The 18,497-nt window shown below is 67.3% G+C and overlaps 1 protein-coding gene across 1 annotated transcript; it reads right to left on the minus strand.

Annotated features, from left to right (window-relative positions):
• Nucleotides 1-4,959: 4,959 nt before the first annotated feature.
• Nucleotides 4,960-18,048, minus strand: LOC123018796 (RAP1 GTPase activating protein). Its single transcript, XM_044421170.1, has 22 exons — nucleotides 17,998-18,048; nucleotides 17,324-17,371; nucleotides 16,520-16,558; nucleotides 15,939-16,124; nucleotides 15,276-15,379; nucleotides 15,049-15,127; nucleotides 14,634-14,687; nucleotides 14,091-14,174; nucleotides 12,569-12,669; nucleotides 12,289-12,418; nucleotides 11,945-12,100; nucleotides 11,620-11,691; nucleotides 11,400-11,486; nucleotides 11,144-11,281; nucleotides 10,886-11,017; nucleotides 9,498-9,575; nucleotides 7,341-7,450; nucleotides 6,840-6,953; nucleotides 6,455-6,578; nucleotides 6,217-6,319; nucleotides 5,842-5,945; nucleotides 4,960-5,061 (listed from the first exon to the last, which is right to left on the minus strand). The coding sequence occupies exons 1-22, from the start codon at nucleotides 18,013-18,015 to the stop codon at nucleotides 4,960-4,962; spliced, it is 2,163 nt and encodes a 720-aa protein (XP_044277105.1). The 5' UTR covers nucleotides 18,016-18,048.
• Nucleotides 18,049-18,497: the final 449 nt, after the last annotated feature.

Consider the following 18,497-nt stretch of genomic DNA (forward strand, 5'->3'; position numbering starts at 1 on the left):
GGGCGGCCTCAGCCCCGGTGCCCGCCTGCTTCGCGGGGACTGTTTGCAGAGGCTCCCCGCCCCGGCGAGTCCGGCTTTCGCACGGCGCAGCTTCTTGGATCTGCCTGAAGGACTCTCTGTTTGGACCGACTTTAAAACAGCTATTGTCGTTATGGTCGGACGATCCTTTCGGGGACACGCGCCGCACCAACACAAACACCCCGGGAGGGGAAAGGGGGACGGGGCTGGGCCGGCTGGGCCTGGCGGTGCGGGGCTGCCGGGAAGCCGTACGCAGGACGCCCCGACCACCAAGAAGGCGGCCTGGCCCGCGGGCTTCCGCTGCTGCAGGAGCGGGCCAGGAGCCGGCGCCCGGCCGCAAACCGCGCTGCCGGCAGGACGCGCCCGCCCTCCGCGGCTCTGGCAGGCGGCGCGCTCCGCTCTCGGCCTCCCGGCGGGCGCTGGGCCGGGGCAGCCCTCGGATCTTCCCAAGTCAGCAAGTTTGCGACCCCCCCCCCCCCCCCCCCCCCCCCCCCCCCCCCCCCCCCCCCCCCCCCCCCCGCTGCCCTGGACGCAGGGCTTCCGCACTTGGCCGGAGCAAGGCCGCCCCGTCCCCGGAGCAGAAAGAGCTCCCCCCGCCGGGGCTTCCCTGCCCTGCCCTCCTCCAAACGGCCTTGTCCCGACAGGGCAGCACGCTCCTCAGCAGCGCCTGGCTCCCGCTGCCCGGCGAGACCCACATCCGGACTCTGCCGCGGTTGGACTCGGCCCCCTTCAGCGAGCCCTTGTCTTCTCAGCCCCACGGTTATTGTCTGGGCCTGAGAGGAGGGGGCTGCAGAAGCTGCTTGCGGCGGGGGGGGGGCAGACCCCTCCCGGTGGGCCCCTCAGGAATGTGCAGATGGCCGTCAAGGGTGCGCTCGATGCACAATAATGTGTGAATGGCGGTCAAAGGGGGATGAGCAAATCAGAGGGAAGTTGCTTTTTCCATTTTTCTCACCCTGACCCACAAGCCTTTCTTCGCCTTCTCTTTCTTTAAAGCTAATTTTCGGGAAATGTTCATCAATCAGATTCAGTGCGGCAGAATAGCCTAGCAAGCACTTCAGCGCAGACCTGGTCGCCCCGCGGCTGCAGGGTACCAATTTTGCCAAACAAAGGATTGCTTTGCGGGCACCGATGCTCTGGAAAAACTGACATGCCGGGAACATTGTACATTTGTTTCAGTGTCTAAACTCCAAGGCCTTCTGGCGCCTGAGCTGTTGTGTCAACCAAACTGATCCGCACATGCTTTGAAGATTTGATCGGCGGGGGGGCGGGGGGGGAGAGGGAAAGCTAATGCAGTGCCTCTTTGTGTGTGGCTGCTGGGACTTCTTGGGACAGGATGGAGGAAAACCTTGGGATTTCAGCGCTCTTGATGGGCTCAAGAGAGAAGAGAAGGGGAGACGGTAAAAGTCCACAAAGGACCCGGAATCCCTTGGGAAGCTCTGCTCCGGGAGGCAGCAGCAGTGGCGAGATGAAAAAGCTGTCTCCTCATTTTCTCCAGCTCGTGTGCCGGAGGGGCGGCTTCTGGGGGCCCTTGTTTTGGCTTTGGCCGCTGGCAGGCATGTCCACCAGGCGGCAGCGGTCTGAGGGAAAGCCAGAGGGCAACCAGGAATGAGGCGCTCCTTGCTAAGTGACCCTCACGGCTAGAGAGCCAGAGAGTTAACTGCATTCCTGCAATCTTCTGGTACGAAAAAGTTTTGTCTGCCTGTTCCGTAAACAAGGCTTGTTTGCTTCACATTGCTTCTCGCTCACGCAAGGCGATTCTGTGCATGCCTAGAGGGTGAGTATCCCCGGACTTGCATGGCTGTGGAGCACAAAGGGGCGCTCCAGCGTCCCGCAGCTCACAGGCATCCTGCGGAGCGCTCCAGGCTTCTCCATGGTGACGTCCGCCTGCCAGCTCGCTGTGCTTGAGCCGTCGCCCTGCCGCTTCGCTGAGGCCTCTGCCTGGGGAGCCCTCAAGGGGTTCAGGGGGGCTGCTCTCCATGCCGTTCTCCGGGAGCCTCCTCTCTTTCGCTGGGTGTTCCCTCAGGCACCCCCTGTGTGGCCTGCGGGGACAGAGGCTCAGCTCTCCCACCACCTTCCTCAGCCGGAAGAATCCTGCAGAAATGGCCCCAAAGAACAAGAGAGCCTGCTCTGGAAACCGCTTCATCCAGGCACGAGAAATGCCTCGTGAGAAGTCCAGCGTTTCACTGGCATCCAGTCAGGACCAAGAGCCTCAGGAGGAGGGGACCCCCTACCTCGGCAGAGGAATCGCCGCCACCCGCCACCCCCAAAGCGTGGCCCGGTTAGGGAGGCCTCCAAAGGAAGGGGTTGGGCTGGGGAAGGCGGCTCCCTCCGGCACGGCTCCCTCAGCGCCAGTCTGGCTTGATCCCTTACAGTCATCCCTACTCAAAGAAGCTCCATTGGAATGGCTGGGGCTTTGGTGACGCTACCGTTGGCTGCAGCCATGGACATGGGCCAGACGCGGCGACTCTGGTGGGCAGCGTCCAGTCGGCCGGGGCCTGCGGATGAGAATCCGGGACTCCCTTTCTGGTCTTCCGCTCTGCTTGGCAAGAGTGATAAAAGGCCGGCTTGGCTTGATCCTGGCGTTCCCGCTCTTGCTTTCCACACAGAAAGAAGTGAGTGTTCTCCTCTCCGCCAGCCAGCGGTCCCCAGCTTTGGAGTGCTTCCAAAGGGAGGCGCATCAAATGGAGTTTTGGCCCCCGTCCTGTGCACCCCCTGCACGGGTCTCATGCCCCTCGCCCCAGGAAGGAAGAAGCAGCTCTCCCCACAACCTCTGCCCCACGCCTTCCACACAAGCTGTCCCCACAGAGGCACCCCTGCAGGGAAAAAGCTGGCAACGTGGCGTCCATTTTTCTCACGCAGCAGGAGTTCTCACACCAGCATGCCAGGGACACGTCCCAGCCCCGAAGGGCAGGCGTCTGCTTGAGGCCCCCGGGGCCTCCCCCCGGCTTGCCGTCTCGGGCTGCAGTGGGGGAGATTTTGACGCACCCGTGCCGGGTCAGCACCAGCATCTTCGCAGAGCCAGGCCATCTGCCCCACAGAAAGGACGGGCGCCTCCTTATCCGGAGCCATTTCAGACCTGGCAAGCAAACCTGGCATTCTGTACTGCCACTCCCATGGCCCCCGGCGGACCGGGACTTAGAGGGGCCACAGTCCAAGGCCGCACACCTGGAGGACATGGTGCTTCCTCCGCGGTTTTCGATCTGAAGGGCTGGCGGCACTGGCTTTATCCTGCTTTTATTAGCTGCAGCTCCATGACTGTCCTGGCTTTGTACTTTGAAGCCGTTTTGAGGGGTGGGGGGTCTGCTTCAGGCGCGTCCCTCCTGGCCAGCTTTTTTCTCCCCCATCTATGGCATTTCGCACCATCTTGCTAGAGGTTTCAAATGCTGCAGTATTTTTGTGGAATTTGCTTTGGTCCTGCTCCACTGCAGATCCTGGAGCTGGATTCTGTTTTTCATGCTCCTGGACACGGCCCACAGAACTCTGGTTATGAGGCAGTCCGCCACTTTAATACACACAATAGTAATACACGGCAGGCCTGCTCACACTCTAAGGAATTTTCCCCATAAGCATTTAAATTTCCCCAGCATTTTCCCCATAAGCGACAAGCCGTTCCCCCCAGGGAGGGACCAAAGGTCCAAGTCTTCCTTTTATTTTTCTCGCCTTTATATTTTAAAAAGCATTTTACAAATAGAATCTTCTTACAATAGCGATAAATAGATTTTTTATACATATGACACTGGAAACACCGACACGAATCTTGGAGTTTAAACCTTAAAATAAGAAAACCTGCAGCTCTGAACATCGATTTAAAAGTTCATGGATCCTGTGCATCTTAAAAAAAATTTCTTAAAAATAACAACAAAAGTAACGAAACAAAGGGGAGGGGGGCAGGACACACACAACACAATGTGAAATAGGCCCAGGTGTTTGCGGAGTCGATCTATCACACTCAGAAGAAGGGGGTCTGAAGTTGCTGGGGGGGTCCGGCACCAGCTGGCGGGGCAGATCCAGGCCAGATCCCCCACCCCAAATTCGGTCTTGCGCGGGTACAAATGCGCCGTTGCACGGGGGGGGGGTGCGAAGAGCGTGGTGCTGGTGGCTGTCCCGGGCCGCCCTCCCCCCGGCCACCAGCGCCTCCTCCGGCCGTGGCCCCGCGGCCCCAGCAAGGACGGGCGCAGGGGCCCATCCTCCACTGCGCGGCCACGCTGGGCCACAGTGCAGTGTGGCCCAGAGAGAAGAGATTGTCGGCGAGTCTTTGGGATGAAGGTCCGGGAGAGGCTGGTGCGGCCCGGGGGGACTTCCCGTGCCCGCAGCTGACCCGCGCTGGGGGCATGGGGCCCCGCGATGAAGCCCCCCGTGCCTGCGCAGCCGCTGCAGCTTCCTCCCCCGAGCGGCTGCTGGGGTTGAAGGGAACGGGCACTGGCGCGCAGTCCCCAGGGCTTTGAGGCAGCTGCTTCTGACTGGGCCTGCCTGGGGGGCACGTGGGTCAGGGCACGGGGGGGGGGGTGGCGAGCCCGGGAGGGACGGGAGGCCGCGCTCTGGCTGGAAGGGCAGCTGTGAGGGAACGGCCCAGGGCAGGATGGCGTGGCCCTCGGCAAGCCCAGAGGCCACGGCCCGGGGCTGCCGGCAGAGGGGCTGTGGGGCCTGGAGAGCGATTTGGCGAAGGGGCTCCCCGGACTGGGGGCCCGGGCCACAGCCGTGAGCCCCCGCACTCTGCACCCTCCAAGCAGCCACGCCGTGATTGTCTGCCCCGGGATGCCGACGGCCACCGCAAGCCCCTCTGTGGACCAGGGCTGGACTTGGGGCGAGGGCCTCCGGAGCCGCCGGGCCGGCTGGGGTCCGCACCCCCTGCCCAGCAGATCCTCCGGCCTCCCTGGAAGCAGCCGGGCGGGGAGGCGGAAGCCCGAGGCGGCCCGTCGAGGCGGCCCCCCGTTCTGCCCGTCAGACAGTCTGCAGGACGTGGGCCAGCGCCTCCTCCGGGCCCCTCCGTTTGTGCTTCTTCTCCTCCGCTGCAGGAGCGCGGCCTGGAGGGGAAAGCCAGTCCTGAACATGGAGGCCACGCAGCCGAAGGGGGAGGGCCCCCGGGCCGCCCTGCCGTCCCTGCAAAGAGGACTGGGCCTCTCCTCATGAGCGCAGGCGCAGAGGGGCCGGGAGGCGCTGTGCCCCGGAGCAGGGCCGGCCGGGGCTGGGGGAGGTGTCTGGTGCTTGCAGCACAGGGAAGAGGCTGCAGGCACCTCCGGGTCCAGCGGGTGGGCAGCGGCTCTCCCTTGACCCGCAGACGGGCAGCAACCCCGGCAGCCCTGCCCGCCCCCGCGGAACCCGCCTTCTTCCTCCTCCCTCCATGCCCACTTTCCTTTTGTGCTATCTTTCAACCCTGCAGCAAGCAACTGCCTTAAGACCTTTCTTCCTTAACTGCTTTGGGAGCCTATTTTGCTCCCGGGCCAGGCGAAAGGGCAGTGAACACATATACCCCGTGTGGGGCAGCTCAGAGGGACCCCCGAACGCGAGCGCGGCTCTAACCTTGCCGCGGGCACCTCCGTGGAGACCAGGAAGGGGAGCTAGCAGCTCTGCATAGACGGACACACAGAAAGGGGGCCGAGCATTACAACCGCGGCTCTGCCCCCATGGAGCCTCGCGAGGGCACCCCCTGGGGACCACTGGGGCTGGACCCCGTGCTTCCATGGGTCACCCAGCTGCCCAGGGGACCCGGCAAGCCACGCCTCCTGCAGCCCCACGGCCTTTGCGAGCAGGCCCTCTGCCTGGCTGACCGCAGGGGCGAGCGCCTGCACAGAAGGGCCACCGGGGCCCCGCGGAGCCACTCACCGGAGGAGGGGGCTGCCGCTCCGCCTGCTCCAGCTGGATCTTGATTTCCGGGCAGGGGGCGTCCGTGGAGGTCTGGGGGTCCAGCTGGGGAGAATGGGAAGGGCCTGGAGGGGCGGAGGGAAGCGCAGGCATGCGGAAAGGAGGTCCAAGTCAAAAGCCGGCGGGGTTGGGAGGCCTTGCGCCTCGCTCTGGGCCTCGCAGGGCAGGGGAGAGGAGGGTCGGGGGCCACCCCCGAGCCAGGCCCTGCCGGCAGCCGGTTGTGGCATCCCATGTGGAGCCTGCGAGGCCCAGTTCCTCCGGAAAGCCCGCCAGCAATGCGCCGCCCTCCCCGGGGAGCGGGAGGGCAGGGCAGGGCAGGGCAGGGGGCAGCGGTACCTGGGGAGCTGCCCCCGCTGGTCGTGCTGAGGCTGTCGTCCAGCCACGTGCTGTAGGTGAAGGAGTCGCGCTTGTGCGCAGCGCCCGACGGCGGCTGGCCCTCCTGCAGCGGCCCAGAGGGAGAAGCGTTGCCGTGGGCAGGCGCCCGCCCCACACGCCCTCCCCGTCCCCAGCTGGCCCGGGGGAGCCGCACCCCCGGTGGACCCCCCCAGCCCCCCGGCCAGCCTTGGCGCCTCACCAGGCCGGCGTCATCCTTGCGGCCTCCTTCGTGCTCCTCCGCCCCACTGCCGAAGCTGCTGGCGCTGGACGACGAGCGAGAGAACTCCCGCAGGGCCTCTGGCTTGGTGGCCGTGGGGTCCGGCCTGCGGGGGGGAGCAGCCCCGTGAGCGCCGAGACGCCCCCCCCCCGTGATCGGGGCCCCTCCGCGCCTGGCCTCGGCTCCGGCAGCTGCCGGCCTGAGCCGCTCCAAGCCCCGGCCGGCTGCCCGAGCTGCTGGAGTGGGCATGTGGCCCACGGATCCCGAGGCCTCTCCCGGAGCGCTCGCAGCCAGCAGAGCTGCCCGGGGTTGGCGGCCTGCCAGGCCGGCCCTGCAGTGCGGGATCAATGGGGCGCCTGCCACAGACCTGTTCTTGGTGGTGGGCAGCTCAGGGGAGCTCTGGTCGGACGAGGTCTCAGACTTGGGCTCCTGGGAGACGTGGCCGCTCTCTGGGCCCTTCGGGGCTCCGGTCGGGCTCTCTCTGTGGGGTGCACGCAGGCAATTGTCGGCCGGCCCAGGGCTTTGCAGGGTGGGCTTGGGTCTCTGCCCAGGGAGAGGCATGGGGGCTTCCTCACCTCTCACCCATGTCCACTCCAGAGCAAACCCACCAACTCTGAGGGGCCATCCCCCCACAGAAACAAGCCAGCCGAGGCTGGTGGGAGCTGCAGCGCAAGGCCCCCGGAAGGCCCGGGTTCTGGACCGCCGGCTTTGCCTCGCAGCTGCTGGCACCGTGAGCCTCACGGGCTCAAGCCGGGCTGGGGCGCGCCCTCGTCTCCGGCCGTGTGCCGCACGGAGCTTTCACGGCCGATCAGGACGGGCGCCTCCGCAGCGACGCAGCCGGGAGACGGGCCCACGTCGCCTCCGGCACCTTTTCTCCTGCACCTCCTGGATGTTCTCGATGCCGATGGCGCTGCTCCGCCGGGAGCTGAAGGGCCCCGACTTCTTCCGCGTTGGGCTCTTCCCAGGGACGATCAGGGACTGGAAGAGAGGCAGACCCGTCGGGGGGGAGGGGAGAAGGGAGGCGCATGACCGGCGACTGATGGCGTCGTCATGGGAAGCCGCGTTCCGGCTCCTGCCCCAGGAGTGGGTGCAAGGCAGGAATGGGGAGCGACGCGCTGCTGGGACGCCCCGTTTCTGAGGCTCCACGCCTCAGAAATGCCTAGGCAGTGGGGAACATGCGCCACAGCGGCACGCGAGCCAAGTCCCCCCGGCATCGCCCAGCAGCCGAGCATCGGACAGCGGCGCGCACAGGGGCCATGCGCACGCTCGGAAAGGAGTAGCGGTGCCAGGGATCCTGCCAGCACAGACCTTCCCATGGCGCCCCGGGGAGCCGTGGGAATGCAAGCCAGCTTTTAGGCCGCTGAAGGACCGCCCTGGCACCCCACGGTTCGTGGGCCTCAGCTTGGGACTGGTGGGCAGTGTGCAGGTTCACACAGGCAGCAAAACTGCCGTGCATTTTAGCATCTTCTGCTGAGGGAAGGACTACGGGGTCATGCAAAGGAACGGGCGCTTCACGGCTGGGGGGGACAGAGTTCTCGCGTCTGAAATTGGGGTGCCCTGGCTGCAGGTATGGGGGCTGGGTGGGGGCAGGCAGGGTTGGGTAGCGGTGAGCTGGGAGGATGGAAAGCACGGCGGGGGGATGCAGGGAGTGTTGGGGTTGGACCACTCCTCACCCGCCCCTCCCTCGGGCCTACATGACATTTATCTTCTAAAAAAAGGCCAAGCAATTGGGGTGTTTAACAGATGACTGAGATATCCAGGCCATATGGCAACAATATCAAACAACAACCACAACCACAACGAGCACTAATAATTCATGGTAATGAGGTCACCCCCCCCCCCACGAGAAGCTCCGGCCACTGTTTTCTCCAAAACCTTATTAAAACAACCCCAAGCCCAGGAGGGCTGCGGGGGCAGCAGCCTTTACCCGGGACGGGCCACGCAGGGCCACGCAGCCACCGACCGAGTGAGCTTTCAACGGGGCAGACAAGATGTTTCTAGACTTTGGGGGGGGGCAGACTTCAACAGCCACCCTGAGGTCCACTGCCCCCCACCCAGGAAAGCACCCAAGGGACTGAGCCCCTCTCGTGGCAGAGGTGAGTGCCACCTGCAAAGAGAAGGATGCGGCCAACAAGCCAGGAAGGAAAATCCAGTTTGTTACAATCCTGGCTTGTTTGTGAAAAGCAATAGAAAGAAAAGAGAGGGCAGTGCTGGAGTTTCTGGGGTATTCTGTCCGGAAAACCTCCTCGTTGGGAAAGATGAGACGGAGTTTCCCCACATTCTCAGACAATTTGGATTATGCTGGAACAAATGAATAACTTGGCCTGAACCCTTGGCCTCGCCCTGCCACCATCCGGCGGATGCCTTCAAAAGTGCACGAATCTTCTTCACAAGTTTAATTGGGAGGGTGGGGGGATCCCATTTAGAGGGGAAAGGAGGGGATTCCATACATCATAAATCTGACTTTTGGTTATCCAAAAACTGGGAGTAGGAGAGTAATTCTCCCTCTCCAAAAGACAAAAATGGGCTGGACGGAGCCACACAAAGGGGGTGAGGCCGAAATACCCACAGGCTCCAGCCAGAAGCTCCTGCTGCCGGGCACCATCTCCAGACTGGGCTTTGGTGCTTCAGAGCAGAGGACCGAAACCCTGGGAAAACACCAAACTTTCCGGGCACGGCCATCTGGGAAAGCAGGTGGTAGGGGATTTTCCAGCCCCCTGCACAAGAAAGAACCCTTGCAAACTGGAGGGAGAATAAGCGGTCTCACGAACCGGAGGAGACCCGGAGGAGCTGAGCCTGCCAGCCAAGAGCCGCCGACGGACCCTGCGGGAACCCTGCGGCCAGGAGTTCCACCCGTGGGGTCCTTCCCTGTCCCAGTTGGGGGTCTACGCACCGCTGGAGCAGGGGCAGAGTGCCTCGGTCGCTACTCTGGGGCCAGGGCGAGGGGTGGGCAGGCGGGGGCCCCGGCATGCGGCGGGGAGGGGGCGCAAGGAAGAGGCGGCGAAGAGAGAAAACGAACGGCAACCTCCTCCACGGTTCCTATGCCTATGGCGCTGCCCCGACGTCCGTATCTACTTGGCGCTTTTCCGGGGACAAGCAATGACTGCCAAGCGGGCGGAGAGGAGAGGCGGGCGAGAAAAGCAGAGCGCAGGAGGAGACAGACAGGGAAGGGGCACAAAGGGGCGAGAGAGAGAGAGAGAGAGAGAGAGAGAGAGAGAGAGAGAGAGAGAGAGAGAGAGAGGTCATGCAAAGAGAATGGCGCCGGTCGGCAGTCCAGCCGCTGCAGCCGGCGTGGCAAGGCGGAGCAGAGCAGCCAGGTGCGGGGTGGGCCGGGCGGCTGTCGCAGCAGGCGGGGGGCCGGGCCCAGGTTTTGGGCCCGGCAGCACTGAAGGGATGGGCCGGGGGGGGGGGGCCAGCTGGGCACTCCCCCCATGACCCCTCGCGGTGACTGGGTGGGTGCTGGCACACTGCACGCTGCCGCCCCCGAGCAGTGTCCGCGCCTGCAAAGCTCAGGGAGGTGGGCAGGCCGGGGGGCGGCCCGGGAGGTGGCCTGAGGGGCTGTCGTGCGGGTCCACGTGCGGCTGCGACCTCCTGGGGTGGCTAGGGCGCCCGCAGCCTCCCTGCCTCTCTCGCAGGGCTGTCGTGGGACCGGCCCGCCTGCCGTGTCCCCCCGGCTGCCCAGCTCGGAGCAGAGGAAGGGGCCCCCGGGTGCGGGGCGCAGGGGGCGCGGCGAGGGCGGCTCTGCCCCCCTGCTGGTTCCGCGCCCCCCGCGGGGCGCCCTGCCCGCTCGGCCGCGCGGCGCTCCGGCGTCGAGCTCCGGTGCGTGGGCGCCATCGTGCGGCCGCCTCGGGCAGCGCACCCAAGGCCGCCCGGCACCGGCACCGGCACCGGTTCCCGCAGCCGCAGCGCCGCGGAGAGGCGCGGCAGGAGGAGCTCCGGGGGCGGCCAGCTCCGCCCTCCCCCTCCCTCTCAGCAGCGCCAGACCCATCCCTCCCCATCCCAAGCGGCACCTCCAGAAATGTGGGGCCCTTGGGGAGTTGGCAGAACCAGCAGCCGGAGCGTCACCGGACCCGCCGGGGCTTCAGCCGGGGCAGGCTGCTCTCTGGGCCGCGTGTGCGTGCAGCTGACTCGCCCGAACCGGGGCGGGCTTCCCTCCCCACGTGGCGGTGCCACCGACCCGCGACCCGGCTCCGGCAACGCTGCTCTGGGCGCCCGCGGGGTCCTGAGTGCGGAGCCGCCCCGGAGAAGACCCCCCGAAGCCTCGCTGGGGGCGCCGTGTCAAGGGAGGGGGCAGTGTCCAGGGGCGGGGGCGGGGATCGGGGCCCAGGAGGTGCCCCCGGGGCCCCGGGGGAAGGGGCGGGGCGCGCAGGTGCGGGCAGCGGAGGGACACCTGGCGGGGGGCGGGGGACTCACTATGCCGGCGGCCTTGGCGACGTCCGGGTTGTTGTGCCCGAAGCCGCCGCTGTGGCTGGCGGAGACGGCGTTCTGCCTCTTGCCGCTCAGCCCCACGGCGTCCATGGACTGGCTCCGGCTGCGGATCACCCGCTGCGAGAGAGGGCGCGCCGGTCAGGTCCTCGCCCCGCGGCCCTCGCCCCGCCGCCGCCCGGGTCGGGCTGGGACGCGCCGCGGGATCGCGCCCTGCGCCGCGCGGGGGCCGGGGGCGCCGCTCACCTTGAAGGACTCGAAGAAGCCGCCGCCGCCGCCGCCGTTCTCCGCCTTGTCCTCGTCGCCGCCCAGGCCCATCATGGCCTGGCTGTGCAGGTGCAGCTCCTCGTACAGCGTCTCCAGCAGCGCGGCGCGCGTGCGCTCCTGCGGCGAGAGGGGCCTGAGCGAGCGGGCGAGCGGGGGGGTCGCGCGGGCGGGGGGGGCAGGGGCAGGCCGGAGGGGGAGCGCGCCGCCCGCCCGGGGAGCCCTGCGCAGCCCTCACCTCCAGCTTGGCGAACTTCTCCGCCTTGCAGCAGGCGTACTCGGCGTTGATCAGCTTCGCCAGGAGGAACTCCTGGAAGGCGGGCCCCTGCGCGAGACACCTGGTCAGCGGCGCCCCCGGGCCGGGCCGGGCCCCCCTGGGGCCTGGCCCGCCCCTGCGGGAGCCTGGCAAAGGGCCCAGCAGGAGGGCGACGGGGAGGGACCCCACGCGGAAGACTTGCCTTCCGGAAAACAGCCGGGTTGGGCAGCGGGGGGCCGAAGAAAGGCACGTCGTCCCGGGCAGTGACGGAGACCTGCGCAGGGAGAGAGCCAGCTGGAGAGCTTCCCGCGTCGTCGTCCTCGACGCACAGCTCCCGGCCTCCGAGGCCTGGGCAGGGCAGCGGGCCTCGCCATCCTCCTGGGAGGCCCCGGCCCTGCTCCGACACCTGCCCACGGCTCCTCCCCACACATCTGGGCAGCCGTGGCCACGCCGGGCGCTGAGCGGGGCCCCAGAGGTCCCCCTTCCGAGAGGCCCCACGCCGGGACCGCCCGGAGAGCAGCGGGCACCTTGTAGAGCGTGTGGGCGGAGCAGGCGTTCTCGGCCTGCACGACGATGAAGGCGTGCAGGAAGTTGGAGGCGATCATGTCCGGGACGAAGGGCGTGTTCTCGTCCTGGAAGACGATGGCCACGATGTCATTGCCGATGTGCCGCTTCCTCTGCAGCTGGGGGGGGAGAGGGGGCAGGTCACCGCCAGCGCACGCGCCCCTTTCCACACACCCGTGCAAAAAGCGCACGGAGAGACGCGCCCCGAGCAAGTGTGGGCGCTCCGGAGCTGGCTGGCCACCCCCCGCTCCGCTGTGCCCACAGCCCATGACCCCAATGCGGCCCGGGGTCCCCGCCTCCATTTCACCTGCTGGGCATCCCCCTCCGTGTAGGGCAGCTTGGTGGAGACGTGGAACATGATCTCCTTGCTCCGGAAGCTGCAGTAGACTGACTCGGTGCCCGTCTGCCCATGCGTCACGTCCAGGCCGCCCCGGAACCTGCGCCAGAGCGAGCGAGAGCGGCCTCAGAGCGGCTCTCCTCTCCCGGCGCGGCCGGGGTGCCAGTGTGGCTCTGCCACTTCGCGGGGGCACGTGCCAACCCACGGCGCCCGGCTGGGCAGCTGTGGGGGGGCACTCCCGTCCACGCACCCCTTGAAGTCCTGCAGCTTGACCTTCTGGCCCAGGAACTCCAGGAACTCCACAAAGGCCGGGCTCTCCTCCGTGGTGCTGAAGAGCTCCTCTTCTGAAGTCTGCGGAGAGAGGGAGGGCCAGGGGTCTCTCATGCCCACATGGACCGGGCCCTGAGGGGCCTGGGTGGATCAGGCCCAGTTCTCGGCTGCAGCCCGGCAGACACCCCAGGAGGAAAGTCCCATCTCCTCCGCTGGCCCCTGCGCTTTCATCGGCACCTCTTCAGGGCGCAATCTAGGCAAGTCCGCCTCGAAGGGAGGACGCTGAACGTGGCTGGACCAGCTCCCAGGTGCGGGCAGGGAGGGGATTGCCACCTGCGTCTGCAGCTGAAACGGTGCCCGCCCCTGGAGAAGAAGCTCCCCAGGGCTATCGATATTTAAAATTACATCCTTCTAAAGCGTTCCTGCTTCTTACGGTTCTTTTCCATTGCCTAAAGGTTGTCCAAGGGTCACGTGCCGCCTCACCGCTGCAAGCAAGGGGGGGCCTCCCCTGGGAAAGGGGCCCATGCATTCAGGCGGCCTCCCCAACCTGGAGCGACTCCTGGAGGGGTCGGGGGGCTGTCTGAGGTCAAGGCATCCCCGCTGTCTGGCTTGCAATCTGGCCGAGGCCACACACCGGTGGGGCCTCCCCAAAGCCAAAGTCGGGCCGCAGCGTCGGTGATCAGGGTGGGGCTTTCTGAGAGAGAGATCAGACCCCCCTTCCCCCCGCCCCCCCACCCCAGACTCGCTTGTCAGCCGGAGCCTTTCATGCTTCCGTGAGCCGTGCCCAGCAAGGCACCCGCGTCCTGCCTCCCGAGGTGGAGCGAGCGCACGCTGCGAGCCAGAGAGGGGGGCGTCACAGCGAGCGGAGCGTACGCTGCCTCCACAGGCTGCCGTCACACAGGCGGAGCGCATGCTGTGCGGGGGGGGGGGGCGTGCGGTGGCGTGCGGCCCCAGGGGGCTGTCAGGCTGATCGTTCACTCGGGTGTGACAGGCCGCGGGGTGGGGGGGTCGCATCTGACATCTGGGGTGGAAAGAGCAGGAGGAGGAGATGCCGAGGGAAAGGGGTGGACCGCCCCCACACACAGGGGCTAGCCCCAGCGGCCCCTCTGCTGTTTTGCAGCTTCCGCGGTCCCAGGCAGTTTGGTGGAGGGGATCCGGGGGGGGCCCTTTTCGCTACGTTTTGAGGGAAAGGATGCGTCTGTTTGTGGAGAGGGCTCCGCAGAGGAGCAGGAACTGGGGTCCCAGTCGGTGACACACCGATGGTGCAGGCGGGGGTGGAAACAGCCCCCCAGCCCTGGGGGTCCTGCGGGCGGGTCGCAGACAGAGGCCGGCCCAGCCGTGGGTCAGTTCAGGGGACCTGGCGCACCTTGCGGCCGAGAGGGGCTCCCTTGCCCTGCCCTGCCCTCCCCGCAGGGAGATTCCTGGCTCAGGGGGACTCGACCTGGGCTTGGCTCAGCCCAGCCCCCCGCAGCCTCCCCTCCTGGGCCACGAGCAGCACCCACCTGGCCCAGCTTCTGGTAGATGACCCCAAACTTGAAATGGTTGCTGATGACGTGTTCGTCGAAGGTCACGATTAGGCGGGAAGCCTGCGGGGTGGGGGGAGAGAGGGGGGTGAAGGGGGCGGCCTGCACCTCCACCCCTTGCAAAATCCCTCCCCCGAGCGGCTCTGGGAACCCTCTGAAACTCCGGGATGGGGAGCTCAGGCCCCCCAGCTGGGCTCGGAGGGCTCTTATCACACTCCTCGGTCAAAAATGGCTGCTGGAGCGCCCCAGATACAGGCACAGGAATGCAACAGCCCCTGCCTGCAGGTTAGAATAGCAAGGAAACAGGGACGGGGGGGTGGGGGGGAAGAGGAAAGCGTTTGCGCAGGGTGGCCCTGGAACGGCCCTGCCTCCTCCGGCAACCCCTGCAGCGAGCAGAGGAGACAGTGCAAGTGGGGCCGGCCTGCGCGCCCCCTGCTCTTCTTCTGGGATCGGGGCCGTGTGTGGCGCGCAGCCGCCAGGAGGAGGCATGGCAGCCCCTCCCCCGATCTTCCCTGCCCCTACCTTTGGGTACAGGACGGGGCAGAAGCGGTCCACGTTCACGTCCTCGCACACCAGCTGCAGCGGAAGCAAGAGACGATTTGGGGGCTGCCGCGTCCTGCTCTGCCAAGCAGGCCGTCTGTCCGTCCCGGGCCAGCAGCCCCAGGCTGGCACATCCCCTGCACCTCTCACAAGGCCGGGGATTTGGGGGCTCCCTCCGGAGCCCAGAGCCCGGCCTTGGGAGGAGAAGAGCACACTGGGGCGGATCGAGGGAGCCGTCTGGGAACGGCAGGGCAACCACCTGGAGGTCATGCCAGAGCGAGCTCCCCGGCCGGATCCGTTGGCCGTCCCGGCGGGAGACGTGCCACAGAAGCCCTTGTCTTGGCCAGCAGGGCCGGCCTTCTGCTTTGGCACAGCCCCCCCGGCCCCCCGCGCTCACCTTCGCCATCTGGACGACGTTGGGGAACTCCGTCAGGCATGAGATGGGGATCACGTCGTGGTAAGTCCGGCACTTCGTCCTGCGGGGAAAGGGCCGGCGGGTGACGCATGCGACCGGCGCGCCAGATCTCGCCCCGAACCAGACCGAAAGGTCCGTGCAGGAAGGCGGGGGGGATCTCTCCACCCTGCCCCACGAGCGCCCCCCAGCCGCAGGACTCCCCCGCTCACCGCAGAAGCAGCCGCAAGTGCTCCTGGTCCCCAATGACGTCGTACTTGAGGGAGAAAACCAGGTGGCCGAGCGCGGCGTCCACAGAGTAGTAGTTGAAGTGCTCCTGGAGGCAGGAGGGAGACGCGGGTCAGCGCAGCCGGAGGAGAGGGCCCCCGAAGGGCGTGCGCCGCCTGGCTGCTTTCACGCTGCGCTTCAGCCTTGGCAAATAGTTCACTGAGCAGCTTTATGCAATCCATAGAACAGGACGGTCCCTGCGCTTCAAGCTTACAAACAAAAGTGACGCAACACAGGAGGAAGCCGCGCTGGCAGGGAGGAGGAAACATTCAGTACACCCGAGGCCTCTCCTGACCCCGTTCTGGGGTTCTGTTCTGGTGTTCCAAGAGGGAAGGAAGCGGCCAGGGGAGCAGAAGGGGGCGCGGCACCTGGCTCCCCGGCAAGAGATCCCAGGCCGTTCCTGGCACAGCCGAGCCTCGCCCTCGGCACACACGGGCTCCTCCGAGAAGGCCGGGCAGCCACACGGTGCCGCTCAAGGCAGCAAGGCGGGTGTTGGGGAGGCACCTGCGGGAGAGCCTTCCCTCATGGTTCAGTCGCTCGGGACTGCAAGGCCCATCGCCCTGGCCCAGCCAAGCCGGCCGGGGGTGCGGAGGCGTGCGAGCTCTCACCTTGCCCAGAAAGTGCTTCCGGTAGAGGCCGGCCATGTGGTTGCATTCGAGCTTCACCTTGGAGGGCGGCGACTGCGGCAGCTCCGCCTCGGCCAGGCCGGGCAGCTCGTGGTTGGTGCCCTCGATCCAGTAGCCCCCGAACTGGGGCAGCAGGATGAGGGGGAAGGGGCCTTCCCGGCCCAGGACCTGGGCAGAGGAGAAGCGCAGCAGCTGGTGGGCCCAAGCAGCCGGGACCCGGGGCAGCCGTGGGGGCCTGCGAGCCTCGGCAAGGGGGGCACCTCATTTCGGGGGCGGATGTGCCCCAGCACAGGGCTGGAGATGCCCCAGGGCGAAGAGCGCTGCTCCCTGGCTGGGGGACCCCAGCACTCCCCACTCCCGGGCCGGCAAGGCTGCCTGTGCACCGGAGTCCTGCCCGCAGCCAGCCTCCGGAAGCCCAGCGAGACCCAAGGGCAAGCTCTCCCCCCTGCTGTGCTTCCCCAGCAACCAGACTGCCCAGACAGACTGCCCCTAAGCATGGAGGCTCCACCTAGCCCCAACCAGGCCCTCCACTGCGATGCAGCAGCTGGCAGGGTGTCCCTCACCTCATGGACGCTCGGATAGGGGATGTAGTCCTCCTCCGTCTGCGAAAGAGAGTGCGTGGCAAGGTCACATGTGGGGGGAGGAAGAGGCTGCGCGTGCCCATCCCGACGCCCCCACACCCGCCCCGTCCCTGCAAGCAGCGGCTGCCATGTCCCCACAGGGCTGCAACGAAGCAGCCACGGCTTGGGGGCCGCTGAGCACCTTCCCTTCCACCCACGGGAGCTGGCTCCACGGGCCTGGCGGGAGCCGAGCGGAAGGCGGCAGCCGAGCGCCTGCAAGAGAAAAGGGCACGACGCAGCAGGCGAAGGGCTCCGGGCTCCGGCGGTCCCACAGTGGCTCCGAGCGGGATCGCTCCGGGAGCGAAGGCCTTCCGGGTGGCCAGTGGAGGCCCGGACGGGGCCCTTGCCAGCCACGAAGCCCCACCGTTCTCCTGCAACCGGCGCCAGGCGCCCACGTGGGGGAAAGGGGCAGTAGCCGTCCAGGCGTGGGGCTCCGGACAAGCCACGGCGGGGAGAGCAGAGCCCGCAGAACCCCCTCAGGGCCCCGCGAAGCCGGGCAGGCCACCCGTCCCAGCCAGCACAGCCACCCCCCCGCCCACCCCAAATGCCCGAGGGGCCAGCCTGTGGACCTCACCCCCCCAAAGTATCCTGGAAGAGCCCCTCAGGCCCCCACATGGGCGGGCACCTGTTTGCCCAGTGGTCACCCCTGGGGGCAGAAGGGCAGCCGTGGCCGGTGGGGGTGGCTCGGCCGGGCAGCAGCCCAGAGGTCGGGGCAGCAGGACCCCCGGCTCCCTCCGGGGCACGTACCTTCACGCTGGGCGGGAGCGCGCATCTCTGCTCGTCCATCCTGCTCCCCTGGAAGAGACGGGCGGGCTCAGGCCATGCTGGGCTGGCGGCCAGCCAAGGGCAGGTTTGCCTTGGGGGTGGGGGAAGAGGACACATCCTGCTTGGCAGCGCGGCCCCAGGAGGAGTCGGGGAAGGGCCGGGCCAGGCCGGGCTGCAGAAGCCGGGCCAGGCACCCCCTGGTGTCCCCAAGGCCAGGCTCAGCCTCGGAGGGAGGCGCCCCCTCTGCCCGGTGTGGGGTGCCGCTGCCAAGCCCCCCAGTGCCCCCCGCTCCCCACACCCAGGCCCGAAATCAGCGGCTGGGTTCTGCACCGAACAAATTTCTTGGCATTCCGATGAAACAAAGGCATGCCTCTGAGCATGCACTGAATGTTTCTCACCATCAAATGGGCACAGCCCGGTTCCTAGCAGACGGGTTACGGCGCTTGATGTCAAGGCAAGTCCGCAGCCTCTTTCCTGCTCTCCTGCCCCGCCCCCCAGAAACCCCCATCTGTGTGCAGGGGAGGGACGAATCGGCACCGCACGTGGCCCAAACGCATCTTCCCACAGCACCCCCCCGGACGAATAGGGCCGCCCGACCCCCCTGCGTGGCTCCAGACACGGGCGCAAGCCGCGGCTGGCCTGGGAGACGAACTCACCTGCATCTTTTCAATCATTTCAAAGAGGTCGGTGCTCTGCGAGGGGGCGAGAGAAGGGGGGATCAGGCCCACGCACAGGAGCGGGTGAAGCCCCACACGCCTTCCTAAGCCTGCTGCCCCCGAGCGGGGCCGGGCCGTGGGTCCAGAGCCCGGGAAAGCGGCAAGGGGGCGCCCACAGCCTCCTCCTCGCAGCAGGCGCCGGCTGGGGAGCTGCTCAGCCCGCGGGCTCCGCCAGGGCGAGCCCTTTCCTGGGCCGCAGCAGAAGCCCCCCGCCCCGCCGCAGGAGGCCAGGGGCACGGGAGGCCCCGCTCGTGCCAGGCACCCGGCAGCCCCCAGCCCCGCCGCCGCCGCCCGCCGCCGCATCCGCGCATCGACCCTGCGGGGCAGGCCAGGCTGGGAGCGTCCCGCCGGCCCTCCCGCATCGCGCCGCACGCCCCGCCGCCCCCGCCCGGCGAGCACTCACGCTCCGGCCCTCCGCGCCTGAGCCCCTCCGCGGGGGC

Source organism: Varanus komodoensis, unplaced genomic scaffold, assembly GCF_004798865.1.
Source record: "Varanus komodoensis strain SLA01 unplaced genomic scaffold, ASM479886v1 scaffold116, whole genome shotgun sequence".
Lineage (NCBI taxonomy): Eukaryota > Metazoa > Chordata > Lepidosauria > Squamata > Varanidae > Varanus > Varanus komodoensis.